The 18,882-nt window shown below is 45.1% G+C and overlaps 2 protein-coding genes across 3 annotated transcripts in view; both read right to left on the reverse strand.

Annotated features, from left to right (window-relative positions):
* The window catches only part of srpx (sushi-repeat containing protein X-linked), a 34,511-nt gene extending 34,091 nt beyond the window's left edge, over nucleotides 1-420 (reverse strand). For both annotated transcript variants that reach the window (XM_056289966.1, XM_056289965.1), the window contains exon 1: nucleotides 305-420. In XM_056289966.1, the coding sequence (XP_056145941.1) occupies nucleotides 305-365 (61 nt within the window). In that variant the 5' untranslated portion in view covers nucleotides 366-420. The remainder of the gene's footprint in view (nucleotides 1-304) is intronic.
* Nucleotides 421-8,491: 8,071 nt separating this feature from the next.
* LOC130121026 (uncharacterized) overlaps nucleotides 8,492-18,882 on the reverse strand; it is a 13,419-nt gene continuing 3,028 nt past the window's right edge. Inside the window, exons 2-6 of the mRNA XM_056289861.1 lie at nucleotides 16,369-16,460; nucleotides 12,970-13,219; nucleotides 10,543-12,249; nucleotides 9,632-10,293; nucleotides 8,492-9,460 (exon numbers count right to left, since the gene is read on the reverse strand). Coding sequence (XP_056145836.1) covers nucleotides 8,492-9,460; nucleotides 9,632-10,293; nucleotides 10,543-12,249; nucleotides 12,970-13,219; nucleotides 16,369-16,460 — 3,680 coding nt within the window. The remainder of the gene's footprint in view (nucleotides 9,461-9,631; nucleotides 10,294-10,542; nucleotides 12,250-12,969; nucleotides 13,220-16,368; nucleotides 16,461-18,882) is intronic.

Genomic DNA, 18,882 nt, shown 5'->3' on the forward strand with positions numbered 1-18,882 from the left:
CGTCCCCCAGATGCACACTGTACTCCCCCCGCGTTCACCCCCTCCACGTAAACAGAAATGCGGTGCACCGGAGATCTGCGGCTCACATGAGAGGCTTTCCGTGCGTCTTGCCCCGCAGCACGAACAGCCAAAGCTCCGAGGTAAGACCGAGTAAAGCTCCCTCAAGCCTATATTATTAATTTTAAATACTTTTCCGGAAAACAAAAATGAAGAAAAAGAGGCCGTTTGTTTCAGAACCATTCTGGACGCAATGAGGGTTAAATGGTGAAATGAGTGAATTTGGGCTCTTGCCAGTTGGTCCTACCTTCATAACCCGAGCAGGAGCAGAACTGGACGAACACGAGGACCAGCGGCCAGATGTCCATATTCACTCTTCAACATGTGGAGGCAGCCTGCAGGAAAACTTCCAGCGCATTCCTACTTTTCCAAAGACCCGCCTCTTGCTCCACAAAGAGAGAGACGGACGGCAGGAGTTTCCTCAAGAGCAAGAGAGAGAGAGAGAGAGAGAGAGAGAGAGAGAGAGAGAGAGAGAGAGAGAGAGAGAGAGAGAGAGAGAGAGAGAGAGAGAGAGGCCTAGCCTAGCCGGAAGCGCGTGCACGGCCGGGGAATCGTGCACATCGGATTGTAAAAAGGATGGAAGGGATGGGGCATTTGCGACATGATTATATGTGATTTTTTTGCCCTATAATATCACTACATGTAACACATGTAACTCTACATATAACACTACATGTAACACATGTATCACTACATGTATCACTACATGTAACACATGTATCACTACATGTAACACGTAACACTACATGTATCACTAGATGTAACACGCAACACTACATGTAACACGTGTAACACTACATGTAACACGTGTAACACTACATGTAACACATGTAACATTACATATAACACTACGTGTAACACATGTATCACTACATGTAACACGTAACACTACATGTATCACTACATATAGCACATGTAACCCTACATGTATCACTACATATAACACATGTAACCCTACATGTATCACTACATGTAACACATGTAACACTACATGCATCACTACATGTAACACGTAACACTACATGTATCACTACATATAACACATGTAACCCTACATGTATCACTACATGTAACACATGTAACACTACATGCATCACCACATGTAACACGTAACACTACATGTATCACTACATGTAACACATGTAACACTACATGCATCACTACATGTAACACGTAACACTACATGTATCACTACATATAACACATGTAACCCTACATGTATCACTACATGTAACACATGTAACACTACATGCATCACCACATGTAACACGTAACACTACATGTATCACTACATGTAACACATGTAACACTACATGCATCACCACATGTAACACATGTAACACTACATGCATCACCACATGTAACACGTAACACTACATGTATCACTACATGTAACACATTTAACACTACATGTATCACTACATGTAACACATGTAACACATATATCATTACATGTATCACTACATGTAACACGTAACACTACATGTATCACTACATGTAACACGTGTAACACACGTGTAACACACATTTCTTTCGCCCTAGTGGACTACATTCATTCCCTTGTGCCTATTCCGAACGCGATATTATGAACCCTACATAGGCCTCGCCAAAATCCCGTTTCTGGCTTTGTCACGTGTGCGCCACCGTAGCAACGCGAAAATATGTTGTTATGGGGTTAGCGCTCATCAAGGAAACGCTGTACACCCACAATTTAACCTGTCTAAGTTATCCACAATCAACATTAACGTTTTTAACTCAATCTTTGCTTGCTCCACGTTTGAGCATAGGATACTTCACCCCTTATCATGACTACAAACAAAACGAGCTCCTATATTGTAGTAATATGACTTTTACATTTATACACAGGTAACAACTTACTGATCAGCTTTCTTAAATGTGAGAAAGTCTATTTATTAGATATATGTTCATGTTCAGACAACTAACGTTACTTACCTCCGTTCTGTTGTTGACAGCCAGCAGTCCAAAATTACAAAAGCAGCCAGCTGTCCAAAATTGCGAAAAATACAAAATTACAAAATTGAAGGTAGCTAACGTTAGCTTTGCTTCGCACCGAGTTGATAGTTGATTGTTTCCTTAGCAACGCAGCGGAAATCCGGCGTCCGTTCGCGAGATTTGGGACAGGGTACGGGATTTTGGCGAGGGCTATGTAGGGTTCATAATATCGCATTCCGAACTATACACACCCAAAAATGGAGGCCCAGGAGGAGCACGTTTTTCTACATTTTCCACACAGGAGCCGTCACGGCTACATGTTGGTCTCCTAGTGTAAATAACTGTACTTTTTTAGTTACAAATGGTAAGAGTATTAAAAAGGGATGTGCAGCTAAACTACACAAAATATACACACACGTGTGTGTGTGTGTGTGTGTGTGTGTGTAAATAAATATATATTTGTGTGTATTGTAGCAAATTCGGGGGGCGACCGCGAACCTGTATTGCCCACACCGCGGGAGACATCGCTAACCGCTCGACTAAAGGGTCCGACACGTTAGCCTTTGTGTTTACTTATCCATGCGCTTTACAATATATATATATATATATATATATATATATATATATATATATATATGTGTGTGTGTGTGTGTGTATGTATATATATATATGTGTGTGTGTATGTATATATATGTGTGTGTATGTATATATATATATGTGTATATATGTGTGTGTATGTATATATATGTGTGTGTATGTATATATGTGTATGTATATATATATATATGTGTGTGTGTATGTATATATATATGTGTATGTATATATGTGTATGTATATATATATATATGTGTGTGTATATGTGTGTGTGTATTTTCATATGTCAGCCACAGTACTCAGTGGCAGTGGAGATGAAACGGAGCCCTTCAGGGTTCACACTGGAGTCAAGCAGGGCGGTGTCCTTGCTCCTACCCTGTTCTCCGTTTTCATTTCTGCTATCCTCCATCTTATGGGTAAAGCACCTGCCACAAGGAGTCAGAATCATGTACAGAACCGACGGACAACTCCCGAACATCAACAGATTCAGGGCTAAAAGCTGAACCACCACCATATCCATCATGGAGCTGCAGTATGCTGATGACAATGCCCTCGTGGCCCATTCAGAGGAGGACCTACAGTGCATTCTGGATGCTTTTGCCAAGGCATACAAGCAGCTTGGTCTGGCCCTTAACATAAAAAAGACTCAGATCCTCAACCAGACACCACCCAACACAAATAACCCTGCTCCACCCCCAACTACCTATGTTGACAAAACCAGACTGGAAAATGTGGACCACTTTACATACCTCGGAAGCCTCCTATCCTCCAAAGCTAATATTGATGAGGAAATACACCACCGCCTCAGTTGTGCCAGTGGGATTTTCTCAAGACTGAGGAAAAGGGTCTTTGAAAACCGCGACCTCCAGGCAAGGACGAAAATTCTGGTCTACAGAGGGGTAGTGTTGCCCACCCTACTGTACGGATCAGAATCCTGGACCACATCCAGCAGGCACCTGAAGGCACTAGAGGCACATCATCAGAGGTGCCTCCGAAAAATCCTCAAGATCACCTGGGAAGATAGACGCAGCAACACCAGCGTCCTGGAGGAGGCTAACATTCCCGCTGTCACTGCCACCGTCGCACAACACCAGCTCAGATGGACTGGCCATGTCATCCTGACTCTCGCCTCCCAAAACAAGTCCTATACTCCCAGCTTCTCACAGGACAAGGTGCCCCGGGAGGTCAAAAGAAAAAGTACAAGGATAACATCCAAACGAGCATCAAAAAATGCCACACAGACCCGAAGACCTGGGAGGACACAGTAACCAACAGGGCGACCTGGAGAAAACTTGTCCGTAAGGAGCTGCACTGTATAATAATGATCTCCGCCGTGCTGCAGAAGACAAGCGCAGACTCAGGAAGGAGGGAGTCTCCACCAAAAAGGCCCAAACCAATCCCAGGACTACCACCACCCACCCCTGCCCACACTGCACCAAAATATGCAGCTCCAGGATCGGCCTCTTCGCCCACCTGAAGACCCACAAGGACCAAGAAGGAGGACAGTCATACTCGACCCCAAGTGACCGCCGATGATGATGATTATATATATATATATATATATATATATATATATATATATAGAGAGAGAGAGAGAGAGAGAGAGAGAGAGAGAGAGAGTAGATAAAAAGTATACGTGTGTGTGTGTGTGTGTACAGTGCTGTGAAAAAGTATTTGCCTCTTCCCGATTTCCACTATTTTTGCATATTCGTCACATTTATTTGTTTCAGATATTCACACAAAATGTAATATAAGACAAAGACAACTCGGGTAAACAACAAAACTCAGTTTTAAAATCATTTTATTTATTTAGCAAAAAAAAGTTATCCAATACCAACTGGTCCTGTGTGAAAGTTGTAAGTAAACTAAGTGACGTATTTTGCCCCTTAGTTATTCAACAACCAAGTTATTCAATAAGCAAATGTAATTGATCATTGGCTCCAGTTAGAGCAGACACACACAGGCTTGTTTCCTGCCAGTCCCGCTGAATCTAAACAGGACTTGTATAAAACCTTCCCACCGGCGTTAGGTAGGCTGCAAGGTCTCAACAAGCAGCACACTATATGCTGCCATCAACAGACATTCCAGAAGAGATGAGGGGAAAACGCCGGTGAGCTACATCAGCCTGGAAAGGGTTACAGAGCCATGTCTAAGGCTCTGGGGCTCCAGCGAACCACAGTGAGGGCCATTGTCTAAAAATGGAGAAAACCTGGAACAGTGGTGAATCTTCACAGGAGTGGCCGGCCTGCCAAAATTCCTCCAAGGGCGTAGTGGCAGCTCATCTAGTAAGTGGAAAAAAAAAAAACCAGAACAGGACAACACCTAAAGAACTGCAGACCTCTCTGGCCTCAGCTAAGGTCATCGTTCCTGATTCGACAACAAGACAGAGACGGGGCAAAATGGACGGCATGGGAGAGTTTCCAAGGCACCAAGCACTGCTAACTAAGAGGAACGTCTGCGCTCGCCTCACATCTGCAAAAAGAAAAAAAAAGCCCATTGATGACCACCACCCCCCCCAAGCCTTTGGGGATAATGTCTAAAGAGGAGCTTTGTGGAAGCCAGGGGTCCCGTTAAGTCTGGCGTAAAGCAAACACAGTTGCTTGGGTCCAGACCTTTGAGTTCGCCCAATCCGCCGAGTTGACTGATTCCGGTCTGCATGGCATCATGACATGAACCAGCGGTTTCCCAGTTGAAAAAGCGATTATCCAATGAGCGCCACGGGGGTACTAGCAATTAGCCAATCAGCGCCACGGGCGGGACTAACGTTGTTGGCAAGCGTTGTCGAGCTGTGCAGCGGAACCAAGGAGGAGTAATAACAACAATGTCGAGACGTCGCTGTCGAGGCCGTTCCAAACCGATTAAACATATTTCGCCCGGCGATGTAGTTTGTTTTTAACTCGCTCTGCTCCACTCTTAAAACCCCAGCAAAACCAGTATATTGGCATGGCTACGCAGCGGTGTTGACTTAAAATGATGTTAAATTCAGGCGGATACGTTGGTCTCTAGTGTTTGGTTAGGGCAAATCGAACCCCCCCCCCCCCGCGGAAATTGGTCAGAGTGGAGCTAATGTCAGATTGAATATGGAAATGGATGCAACGACTGTGTGTGTGGGCCCTGTGTGATGGCCTGGCGGCCTGTCCAGGGTGTCTCCCCGCCTGCCGCCCAATGACTGCTGGGATAGGCTCCAGCATCCCCTACGACCCTGAGAGCAGGATAACCGGTATGGATAATAGATGGATGGATGGATGGATCAGGCAACAAACGTAGCATTTCACAATATGAATATCACACACACACACATGCACACGCACACACACACACACAGAATTAAAGCTGGGGTAGGCAACTTTGGAGAAACCAGCAAGAGTAAGCTAGATTTTGAAAGTGTCCAACTGAGAAAATCCCAGCCCCTCTTCAGGCCTCCCTCCAAAGCCACTCCCCCAAAACACATGAACACCCCTTGCCTGACTACTGTACTTTCTCTGCCATTCCTGTGTGACTAGCTCGCTAGCTTTAGCCTTGCCTAGCCTTGTGGAAGTCTCTGGTGACGTGCAATGAGTGCACGGGCACAGTGGGCGCAAGCAGGCAGGTAGGTATGTAGACAGGCAGGGAGGCCGTCCAATCGGTTCATGTGGGCCACACGAAATGGTTGGACGGGCTTATTGCAGGTCTGCAAAAGCCACAGATAATGGATTTTTTCTTTCTTTCGTCAAAGCATTTGATTTATTGATTGCTGTCGGGATGTAAAGCCAATTTCAACAAACAAAAATGTATCTACAATAAATTGCCTACCCTAGCCTTAAGTGAAGGTAGAGGGTTGGTGAAAGACTAATCTTTGGTTAATTGATTAATAACTCAGGCTGTCATCTTTCTGAAGTTTGTACAGCAGCAAGTCCACACATGAAGGAGCTGAAGTGTTCTTCGTCCTTACAAGGAACCGGAAAGGTGTGTTAAGCAACTGTGCACCGGGCTCTCAATCAGTAATTACATAAATCATGCACCCAGCTGTGATGCCTGCTGGCTAGGGCACAAAATGTTCCTCTAAGGTCAAACAAGGACTGGGACAATGGGACAAACCCTGTTACCCATCTCTTTCATGGTCTACCTGTCCCCACCCGGCTCTGAAGACTTGGCCTACCCCTGTTTTTGAAGTGGCAGTTAAAGTCAGTTTGGGGAATGTAAGCCTGTCTCTGTGTTTTTCCTTCCTTGTTTAACTGTTGTTTACATAAGAACAAGTCGTTAAGTGTTTTTTTATGTGTATATATGGAATTAATTGTAGTTTTTAAGATTTCAACACTTCTTCATTGCTATAAAACCCCATCTGTGAAACCCCCCCTTCTACCCAGACACATTAAGTGCAGCCATTAGTAACTATTGTGGGCAGTCCAGCATTAAGATAGTGAACTTCTTGTTGCATACGCATAAAAATAAAGACATATAGGCCTATGTACTGAATTTTAAAGCAACAACCCTGAAGACTGTTCTTCTTGTTTAACTTACGGACACCAGATTTATGGACGCCATTAAATTTGTGGAATACTGATCCGATCTCTCACTTTCAGGGATCAGGATTTGCATGGTTATACGGACAATTGCACTGGTATTCAAATCCCAGAGATTCATTCAGAATCAGTCAACAGCACTGTTGTGTCTGTACCTTCCCCACTGCCAAACAATAAGACATGGCTAAACCTGAGTTTTACTTATTGCTGTACTATTTGTTGGTAAAGGTCCTCTGGTTCTGTTTTATCTCTGCCCTTAAGCCACAACCTGCCTTGTTCTTCCACATGAGGCAGATATAGTGAAGCTCCAAAACAACAAGTGTGTAACTATCTTCTCTACAATACGCAAGAAAATCTTGATTGAGCTACGACCAGATCCATAAAATACAACATTCAACATCTGGAGAAAGACAAGGCAACCATTAAACGTCAGAAGCGCAAAACACATGTAGGCCAATAAGACCATGGAAAACAGCAGTCACATTTATGATGACAATACTTATAAGTTAAAAAGAATCATGAAACCATATCTTTGGTTCAACTTCACAAAAGTCAAGGAGTTAAGTAACAGCGGTGAATGGAAACGTCATGAAGTTCTGCAATCCACACCGACCGATATTTTCATTTCATTACGTCGTAAGTCTGATTTAGGTTTACATTATAGGCATTTACATTTTAAGGTGATGTTTTACAAGATGACTGGTTCTCAACTACTTCCCTCAGGGACCGCACTGGTTTTCTATTCTGTCAGGTAGTTCATAGAGTTCACCTGTTGTTCCAGGGCTGAACAAGATAAGCACGCTGGAGTTACTGGAGCAACAGGTTAATGTAATTAATAGAAAACCAACAGTACTGGTGGTACCCAAGGACCTGATTGAGAACCACTATTCTAGAGCGTGTTAAAAATGATGGACCAGGTCTGGGTCTGGTGTCTTAAACAAGGACACTTTGACAGGACCCACATATGTAGCTGGAAACACTGGCATATCGGGGTTGAACCTGCAACCTTCTAGCCTCACAAAGCCAGCCCAGGAATTTCACTTCACTCGTTTATGCTCTAGCAAAGCTTCAGCTTTAAATTGCTTATTGCTCCATCATCTAGACCGCTCCCCGTAGTGCCGGACTCACTCGACTCTCAATGGACGCTTTCCAGACTAATAACACACATAACGAAAACTTAGCTCACAAGATTTAGGCTGGCTTCGCGAGGTTAGCAACCTCCAATTTGTAGGACTTTCTGTCGGACCTCTGGGTCTTCCTGCTACTGTGCACCAATGCTACATATGAAAGTCGACTTCTCTCTCCGGCTCCTGTAAACTCTGCCATCCATCTTGTCGTTTTATAGGTTTTAGTAAAAGTGCGGCTGTGAACTGGACTTTTTTATTTCACTGTAGGTCCAGATACTGAGGCAGAACATTGTTCCAGAACTGTTGGGAGTCCGGAGAGCCGCCACCTTGTTTCCGCCCTGAAGTCTGCAGTTTAGTTCTGGCAGCTGGTTGAGGTTTTTCTCGCTGCTGCTTTTCTTTATCCTCTCTGAGAATGACTTTAGGAGGCAAACTCTGAACGTCTCTTTTTTTCTCTTTGGTTGATTTCACCTCTTCTTCTTCCTCTTCCCCCTCTTCTTCCTCTTCGTCTTCTTCTCCGTCTTTATTTTCTTTTTCTGATTTTTGGTCCTCTTGTTCTTCTTCTTCTTCCTCCTCCTCTTCTTCTTCCTCCTCCTCTTCTTCCTCTTTATTTTCCATTTCTTTTTGTTTCTCCCGTTTTTCTTCCTCTTCTTCATCTCCCTGCTCCTCCTCCTCCTCTTCATCTTCTTCCTCTTTAGTTTCCTTTTCTTCTTTTTGTTTCTTGTTTTTTTCTTCCTCTTCTTCATCTCCCTGCTCCTCCTCCTCTTCCCCTTCTTCTTCTTCCTCCTCTTCTTCCTCTTTATTTTCCTCTTCTTTTTGTTTCTCCTGTTTTTCTTCTTCTTCATCATCTCCCTCCTTCTCCTTCTCTTCTTCCTCTTTTTCTGCTTTTTGTTCCTCTTCTTCCTCCTCCTCTTCTTCCTCCTCTTCTTCCCCCTCTTCTTCTTCCCCTATATTTTCCTTTTCTTTTTGTTTCTCCTGCTTTTCTTCCTCTTCATCATCTCCCTCCTTCTCCTCTTTTTCTGCTTTTTGTTCCTCTTCTTCCTCCTCCTCTTCTTCCTCTTCTTCTTCCCCCTCTTCTTCTTCCCCTATATTTTCCTTTTCTTTTTGTTTCTCCTGCTTTTCTTCCTCTTCATCATCTCCCTCCTCCTCTTTTTCTGCTTTTTGTTCCTCTTCTTCCTCCTCCTCTTCTTCCTCTTCTTCTTCCCCCACGTCTTCCTCTTCTTCTACATTTTCCTTTTCTTTTTGTTTCTCCTGTTTTTCTTCCTCTTCATCATTTTCCTCCTCCGCTTCCTCTTCCCTTTCCATTGCCGGATTGTCTCCTTTTTCTCTCTCGTTCTCTTCCTCACTTTCCTCCTCTTCTTCACTCTCCAGTTCAGCCTCAACCAACTTCTCAGTTTGTACAACATTTGTAAATTTGTCCTCCTCTTCCTCTTCCTCTTCTCCCTCATCCTCTCCTTCGTTCTCCCCCTCTTCTTCTCCTTCGTGCTCCCCCTCCTCATCCTCTCCCTCTTTGTCATCTTCATCCTCTCCTTCCTCATCTTCTTCTACTCCCTCATCCTCATCCTCCTCTTCATCTCCCTCTTCGTCATCTTCATCCGTTCCCTCCTCATCTTCTTTTCCCTCATCCTGAATGTCATCTTTCTCCACCTTGGCATCTTCTTTTTTGTCAGCTCCCTCCTCATCCTTGCCACTTGTTCTCTTATCCTCTCCTCCCTTCCCCTCAGCGTTTTCCTCTTCCTCCGGATCTCCTCTCTGACGTTCCATCCCATGTTCCCGTTCTTCTTTAATGTAATTTTCTTTCTTATCTTCACCATCCTCTGATGCCATAACACTGTTAGTCTTTGTTTCATCTTCCTCTACATCAACTGCTTCCTCTTCCTCCTCCTCATCATCACCATCAGTCTCTACCCCTGCATCTTCATAACCCTTTATATTTTCCTTCTTTCGTTCATTTCCTTCTCTGCCTTCTTCCTCTGCCTCCTCACCCTCTTCACTTTCTTTTTCTTCCTCCTCACCCTCATCTGTCACCTCCTTTTTTCTATTGCTCTTTTCCTCTCGCTCCTCTTCCTCCTCCTCTTCCTCACCAACCTTGTCTTCAGCTTCACTTTCCTCTTCCTCGTTGACATCTTCCTCTTCTTCCTCCTCATCCGTTTCAGCCTGCTCTTCAGCTGCCTCACCTTCCACATCTCCCTCATCTTCTTCATCCCCTCCACTGTCTTCATCCTGTTTCTCATCATCATCATCTTCCGCTCCCTCTGCCTCGCTTTCACCTGTCCCCCCATCATCCTCCGCATCCTCCTCCTCACCCTCACTATCTTCTTCCTCCCCTTTCTCCTCCTCCTCCTCCTCGCTTTCGGATGAGTCCTTGTCATCCCCTTCATCCTCTGTTCTGCTCTCCCTCTCTTCCTCCTCCTCACTGTTCTCCTCTTCACTCCTGCCTGACCCAGACTCTGCGTCTTCACAGCCTTCACCATCCTGCTCATCTTCTTCTTCCCCTCTCTCTGATCCCTCCTCACTCTCACTCACCGATCCCCCACCACTTTCCTCTTCCTCCCCGTCTTCACTGTCTCTTTCACTCGACTCATCCGCACTCCCCCCTTCCTCTTCCTCCTTGTCTGTTTTGCTTGCTTCAGAGTCACTCTCTCCCTCCTCACTCTCCTTCTCCTCGACATTTGACTCACTTTCACTGTCGGAACTCTTCTCACCGCTCTCCTCTTCTTCTCCTCCGTCAGAGCTAGACACTGTTCCCTCCTCACCTTCCTCTCCCTGGCTAGTTTCCTCCTCCTCCTCCTCCTTTCCACCACTCACAGAATTGCTGCTTTCTTCTTCCTCTACATCGCTTTCATCGCTCCCTTCACTTCTCTCCTCCTCATCCTCCACACCACTCCCACTTACTCCCTCCTCTCCTTCATCCTCCTGTTCTCCTCCCTCATTTTCTGCTTCTGTGTCTGGATCCTTGCTAATTTCACTATCCTCACCCTCCTCTTTATCGTGATCTTGATGGGAAATCATCGTGTCAGTGCTGTCCCTGCTCCTCTCTGTCTGTGAAATGTCTTCATCGTCTGTCTGTGACTTTTGGCCTTTGCTGCCCTCACCCTCACCTATCTCTGTCTGACCTTGTGACCTGTCACTCATAACAGACAAGGGGGCACTGTCACTCGGGTTGTCATCCCAGGAGGCGTTGCTGCTTCTGTCTCCTGTTTGTGCACTTCCGGATTCTGGTGGATCGCTGGCCTTCCCGCTCTGCTCCACCGCATTTGGTTCGGAGGCTGAAAGTGAACGTGATGGAGAGGAGAAGGAAGGTTGGATGATTGCACGCTGCTTTGTGAAGCGTTCGGCTCGACTGGATCTCTGCGATGCCAGAGAAGTGGCCGCCGTGTCGCTGTCGGAGTGGAAATCCCTCGCGCTTGTCACGGCATCGGTCAGGGCTGCTGCAGCCGGAAGAAGAGAGACGGCACTGGCGATAACCTCTTCCAACCTTGGCTTGTTATCTTCAGTCACACCCCAAGAATCATCCCCTAAGATTTCTGGTCTATCTTTGCTATCTTTGTCAGAAGAAATGAGAAAATCTTCTTCCTGTGGTTCAGATTCGCCACCGGCGACAGAAATCCCATCTGTCCGCTTTCTGTTCTGCGAGCTCGTAAAGTCCCCTACCAGATCGCTGGGTTTACCGTCATGGGTTAAGTTTTGACTGGAAACCTCAATTAGCGTGCTCCTCACCTTCACTGGTGTGTCCTTCAAACCATCCTCGATGTCACTATGCGTGAATTCTGTCGGTTTGATTTGTTTTTTGTAATGTTCAGCTTTAACTTTCATCACACTTTCTTCCCCGTCCACCGCCTTTGTTTTCTCTTTTATTTTAGGTTTTGATTCCTTTGCCTTCTTTTTTCCTTTCAGCTCAGTGCTGCCAACTTCAGATGATTCCTGCTCGTCCACAGGTTTGCTTTTGATATTCTGAGAAGCACCGGTGGAAACGGCTGACTCATTTTCTAGGCCATCTACTTTGGTTTTATGTTTAACTGGAGTACCATATTCAGGGTTACTTTGAACAACAACCGGGGTGGATTTAACCACATGGGGTTTCCCTCTGACCTTTGCAGGGGTAGATTTAGCACCTATGGGTTTAACGCTTTTAACCTGAGCAGCTGTAGCGAGAGTTTCTTTTGATTTGCTTTTTACTGGTGACGATTTTAATTCCAAGGCTTTGCTTTGAACTTTTATTGGTGCAGATTTTACCCCTTGTGGTCTATTTTGAACTTTTTTCGGAGTAGATTTGATTTGTTGCCCTTCGTCTTGAAACTGGGTTGAAGAGGACATGAATTCATCTGTTTTACTTGGGACTTCCACTGTTCTGATCTCTTCCCGTGGCTCACTTCCTCTGAGATTCGGACGTTTTGTTTTGACAGATGCTTTGGTCGCTTCACCTCCATTGACACCGACATCAGCGTGAGTCAATATCTTTTCCATACATTGACTTTTCACTTCCACGGGTGACGCCTGAGTTTTCTCCCTTACTGGGGATCTTGAGATCCCTTTGAGTTGTTTATTTGTGAAAGAGCTGGCTTTTATAACAGGTTCTTTGACATTTTCCATTCCCCAAGTGCTTTCCCTCACTTCAGGCACTTTCTGGTGTGCCTCTATCCTTTGGACATGTCTGGGAGCTTTTTGGTTTGATTCTGACAGTTTGCTGTTATCGTGTTTTGGTGTCCCAGGTGTAATATGAGAGAGCTCTTTCTGACCGTGTTTGTCAGTTTCAGATTTGTTTTTTGAGGACTTGACCTGTTTGGTGCTGTTCTCCTTGCCTTTGTATGCTCCCTGGGGTATTTTAGAACTCTTTGGGTTCTTCGGCAGTAAGACTTTATTCTTTATGGATTGTGAGCTGGAGCTTCTCATAGGTTCTGTGGAGGCCTCCAGGTTGGACTGGGTTGATTCAACAGGTCTCTCTGCCTCTTTTAAATCTCTCCTTGTGGCTCTTCCTTTTTTCTTTTCCTGGAAGAATCGGAGCAAAACAGGAACAAAAATGAAACAAGATCATACGAGAACAAAAGAAGTACTATGGGCGACATACTACACCATGAAAACATAGACATCAACAGCAAAACAGATGGTTGTTTCACTTTCCCCAACAGCTCAGGCACACAACACCACGTATGGATATAACAGCAGACCATGAGCACCTCCACGGTCTCCCTCCACACTACTCTGGAGAAATTTGAAAAAGCTGGGTTTATTTTTTTGGACCCCCCCCCCTTTTTCTCCCCAATTGTATCCGACCAATTACCCCACTCTTCTGAGCCATCCTGGTCGCTGCTCCACCCCTTCTGCCGACCTGGGGAGGGCTGCAGACTACCATATGCCTCCTCTAATACATGTGGAGTCGCCAGCCGCTTCTTTTCACCTGACAGTGAGGAGTTTCACCAGGGGGACGTCGCGCGTAAGAGGCTCTCGCTATTCTCCGCAGTTCCCCCTTCCCCCCGAACAGACGCCCCGACTGACCAGAGGAGGTGCTAGTGCAGCGAGCAGGACACATACCCACATCCGGCTTCCCACCCACAGACACTGCCAATTGTGTCTGTAGGGACGCCCGACCAAGCCGGAGGTAACATGGGGATTCGAACCGGTAATCACCGTGTTGGTAGGCAACGGAATAGACCGCCCTGAAAAAGCTGTTCTACTGGCAAAAACGGGTAGACGGTTCAGGCTAGCATTTTCTGATTGTTTTCAAAAAGCTTATCATCCATATCACAACGCCAAAACAATAGAAAATTTAAGTCTCTTTCATTGGGCACACGTATGCAACTTGATAGCTCTGGCAGCTTTATGCCGATCACATGACAATCATACGTCAGGGTTTTCAAAAACCTCGGCTTTGTTACGACTGTGTCTGTTCTTAGTTCAGTCACTATCTTTACCTGGTTTTCTTACCTGTCTTGTCATTTCAGTTCCTACCCCTGCTTTTATCACCAGGCAACCCTGTGTTTTCCACACCTGTTTCCAATTCCCTGACTGGCTCCTCAGCATTATACTCCTCTGGCTTCCCTGTCTCCTTGCCAGATTGTCTTGTGTTTTGCTGCCTAGTAAGTCCAGCGTTCTTCTCCTTGTAAAATTTCCTTTTTTGGGGGGGGGGGGTTTCCCCCCTTTTTCTCCCCAATTGTACCTGTCCAATTACCCCAGTTTTCTGAGCTGTCCCGGTCGCTACTCTACCCCCTCTGCTGATCCGGGGAGGGCTGCAGACTACCACATGCCTCCCCCGATACATGTGGAGTTGCCAGCCGCTTCTTTTCACTTGTCAGTGAGGAGTTTTGCCAGGGGGACGTAGCGCGTGGGAGGATCAAGCTATTCCCCCAAGTCCCCCCCGAATAGGCACCCCGATTGACCAGAGGTGGCAGACAAGGCCAACCGTGTGTGTAGGGATGCCCGACTAAGCTGGAGGTAACATGGGGATTCGGACGGGCGATCCCCGTGTTGGTAGGCAACGAAATAGACCGCTATGCTACCCGGACGCCCCCCCCCCCCCGTGAACTCTGCTGCCTGAACTTTTAACTCTGTGTTTGCGGCCTGGCCCTTGCCTGCTCTGTCGCGTGTTTCTGGGCTGACTTCCAGGTAACCTGAACTGTATCTGAAACTCTTTATCCACCTGTATGCGCTCTGTCGGTTTGATAGCACATTATACTGCCCCCCTCTGCTCATTAAACCAGGTTTCACCATATCCTGTCTGTGTGTCCTGCGTTTGGGTCCTCCCTGAGTTCCTCACAACAAACTTCACCGGACCATTATTATTATTTTATATTTTTAAATTCACCCACTTCGGAAAGCATTTTTGAAAAGCTCCATTTTCGCTGATCGAAAACACCGGCTTAGTGTAAATGGAAGGCCAAAATGGAGGAAAGAATTTTTTTTAAAAATTTACCAGTGTTATTGCAGACACTCTCAGACTGAATGCATCCATTCATATTTTGCGCATGCCTCATAGATTCCTCTGATTTAATAATGTGCTCCTTTCTCCAACGGTACACGAAAAAGATGAGAACAGCCAAAAAGACAGAATTGCTCTGTTTTAGAACGAGTGTCGTGGCAAATGGCTGCATGGCAGGCTGACATGATGGTAAAAATGTCCTGACAGCTAATAAACAGATGTTGGTCAGAGGAGGAGAAAACCAGGCTGACACAGAGAATGGGTCTTTGTTTCTCCATTTGGACAGAAGAAGAAACATGATGTGGCTAATTAGGGTGCACAGAGGGGGTATGCAACAGCTACATGACTTAATCTTTATCACACCAGTACAAGTTGTTTTTTAACAAATTGAATTCATGCAATTTCTCAAATTGATTTCAGTCAGTTATTTTCTTTCACACATTTCAGCACCCAGATGAGCACGCATGGATTGCTGGTGCAGAAGGGTGCATGCACGCCTGCAGAAAATACAGGTGCAAATACACACAACACTATTTCCCAACACAGCTTAGTCAGGAAAAGAGTATTGGGGTCTACGATGCCCCACTAAAACACAGAAAAATGTAGGAGACATCACAGCGTGGTTGAGCAGAGGCTACGGAAATGTTGATAAATATGGCAACACTGCTGCCAGCTTTTCCAAATCATTGAGTGTGTGTGTGTGTGTGTGTGTGTGTGTGTGTGTGTGTGTGTGTGTGTGTGTGTGTGAGTGTGTTAAACTTTTGTTTTTTGGCAGGCACAGTCCTAATCTCTAAATCTACAGTGGGGAGATTCATTACACACTTTCTTGGAAAAGCAAGAGAAAGTGGGACAGTTACAGAATTGGAGCGACCAAGAACAAAATAAACTCAATTAAAATTGATGGTTCAACGTTTCACCTCAATGTTTCACCAAGTGGAAAATGCTTCCACAATCACGCACACAGACTCACACTAACACGCAAGTACGTACATGCACACGCGTCACAAACACATACTTCAGCATGCTGAGCTGTGCACATTTTCCTGGAAAAGTCTGCGAGTCTTCAGCGCTTTCGCTTCCTGCCCTGGAGTGCACAAACCAAACCAAGACTGCACAGCCTCCACAGCAACTACATTACTACACTGGGGCACGTACTGCATTTCTCTGAAGTAATCAGAGAAAAATCACGCCGCAAACAACTATCAAATGCCACTGTGCTCACCGTATTTACCGAAGGGTCACAGCTGACTTCTCTCTCTGAAATATTTTCCTCCGCATCGTCAACAATCACTTCTTTCAGAGGAGATTCTCTTTCTGAAAAGACACAAAAGATGAGATGTGTTGTGTGACTGGGCTCAGCATAACTGGATGACAGTGAAAAGATAAATCACAGCTCAGCTTATGATCACATCAAGCGACTCCAGGGAGGTTTCTTGAAGTTGAAATCCGTGAATTTCTCCATTAATAAGCAGTTATTTCATCCATCTGGACCATGGGGTCATGTTCCATAACACTACCAGTCATCTTTACCATGGCTGGAGACACTCTCCAGGCTCCGTATACTGCTGTTGAAATGTTTTTGAACACTGGTACAGTGGCAAACACATTCCTACCCAAACAGGGAAAGACTGAAATGTGATGCTGATGTGGGCATGACAATGACAATCAACCATGTAAGTTAGATGACCTATGGGGTCTGACAAGGTGGAATACTGTCACCTGTTCTTTGTATATGTATATGTATATGTATAGTTAGTATATGGATTTCTACTGGCTGTATGGTGGGGATAGGCTTATTAACCATCTGATGTACGCCGATGACTTAGTCATACTGTCCCCTTATAGTGCTGGCGTACAGCAACGGCTCAGAGTCTGCTCAAGTTATGGTGTGCACCATGGCATTAAATTTAACTCTAAAAAGAGTGTTGTTATGATTGCTAAAACCAAGGAGGATCAGAAGCAAAATTTTCCTTCATTCTTCATGGCAGACCAAGCACTAAATGTGGTGAATAAGATATCTGGGTCACATCATCAGGAGTGATTTATGTGATGATGATGATGATGATGTGCAGCGCCAGTGTTACAAACCGTATGGACAAGCCAATATGCTGGCACGCAAATTCCATATGTGTACAGATGACGTTAAAACTGCTCTTTTTGGGGCCTACTGTACTCCACTAGATACTGCCCACTTGTGGAGCAACTATAGCAAAGCAAAAATGAAAAAGCTGCAGGTAGCATATAATGATGATGCATCCAGAGTCTTGCTCAAGCTTCCAAGATGGACAAGTGCAAGTCATGTGTTTGTGACTAGTAACATTCTCACTTTTTATGCTGTGTTGAGGAATTTCATGTACAAATTCATGTGTCGATTAATTGATTCAAAAAATGTAATTATAATCTTCTTAACTGAGCCTACAAAAAGTGACACAAGCTACTCCTCTTGTTTCTGGAAACACTGGAACTAATGTCTGTATAGTTTTTAATCACTGTGGACTTGTGAACTGCTGTTTTAGCTATATTTTTATGTTCTTGTCCTGTGTTGTATTTTTATTGTTTTTTTTTTAATATGGACCTATGTGTCTGAATAAAGCAAGATTTGATTGACTGAATCAATATTACTGTACAACAGTGTTCCCATATAGGTTGATGTAGTTTGTAATACATTAGACTGTGTTAGCTTTGGTCCCAGCATCCATTTTTACAAGGGTGGGAACTGTTTACTGCTGAGCTGACGGCACACCAGCCACAATGGCTGCTACACCTGGTTTGTAGCCCCAGAGGTGTCAAAAGATCTGTTTCTCTCTGCCTCCTACATCCAACTATCTCACAGCACTGCCAGTTTAATCACGTCTCAAATGGATAAAATAATGACTTATCAATGCAGAAACGTCCCGGATTTCAGCCTTAAATTGCAGATTTGAAATACCTGTTTGTGGTGAGGCGGGACCTTGCAGAACGCCGTTTTGTTCTTCCTCCTTTGGATGTTGGTCGGAGACGTGACTGGGGGGTCTGGCAGGGCTGGCCCTTTGAGGGGTTGTGTTCTTTAAGGGTTTCTTGGCAGTTGCCTTTGTGTGAAGTGGCTTTTTGGCGGTCATTTTTTGTGACGGTGAGGCTGTAGGGCTGTGTTTGGGTGTGAGCGCAGGGGAAAGCACGGGAGAAGATGACTTTCTGGTATTAGATTTAGAGGAAGTTGTAGTAGAAGAGGCTCTACTGGCTGGTCGGGTAGAGGTGACTTCTCTGGTGTATCGGCGGGATAACACTGGACTCTGTGAGGATTTGGATAGAGATTTTAGAGAGCGCGGTTGGTTTGGAGTGGCTATAGATTGGCGTACGGGTGGCGATGAAGGGGTTCTAATATCCTTTGATAACGTTTTAGGGTTTGGGACATATTTAGACAATGGCGAGGATGTGTTGGGCAGACCCGATAGTAGAGGAGAGACATTCTGAAACATCTTCCCAAACTGCTCCACAGAACTCTCCTAAAACACACACACACAAAAAAGCAAAACGGTAAACCAGCTTGACCGAGTCATCAGTACGATAGCTACCTAGCTCCCCCTGCTGGTTATTTAACAGAACTACTGTCAACTACTACCCTGTCTTTCTCAACTGATCATAATAGAAAATATGGGTCTGTTTTACTCCAATCTTTAAAGACTGGCGATGTGAACAAACCATTTATAGCACTAGAGAACATTAGAAACTCCGATTTAGTTGTTCTTTAGTGTTATTC

Source organism: Lampris incognitus, chromosome 11, assembly GCF_029633865.1.
Source record: "Lampris incognitus isolate fLamInc1 chromosome 11, fLamInc1.hap2, whole genome shotgun sequence".
In the NCBI taxonomy this organism is placed as follows: domain Eukaryota; kingdom Metazoa; phylum Chordata; class Actinopteri; order Lampriformes; family Lampridae; genus Lampris; species Lampris incognitus.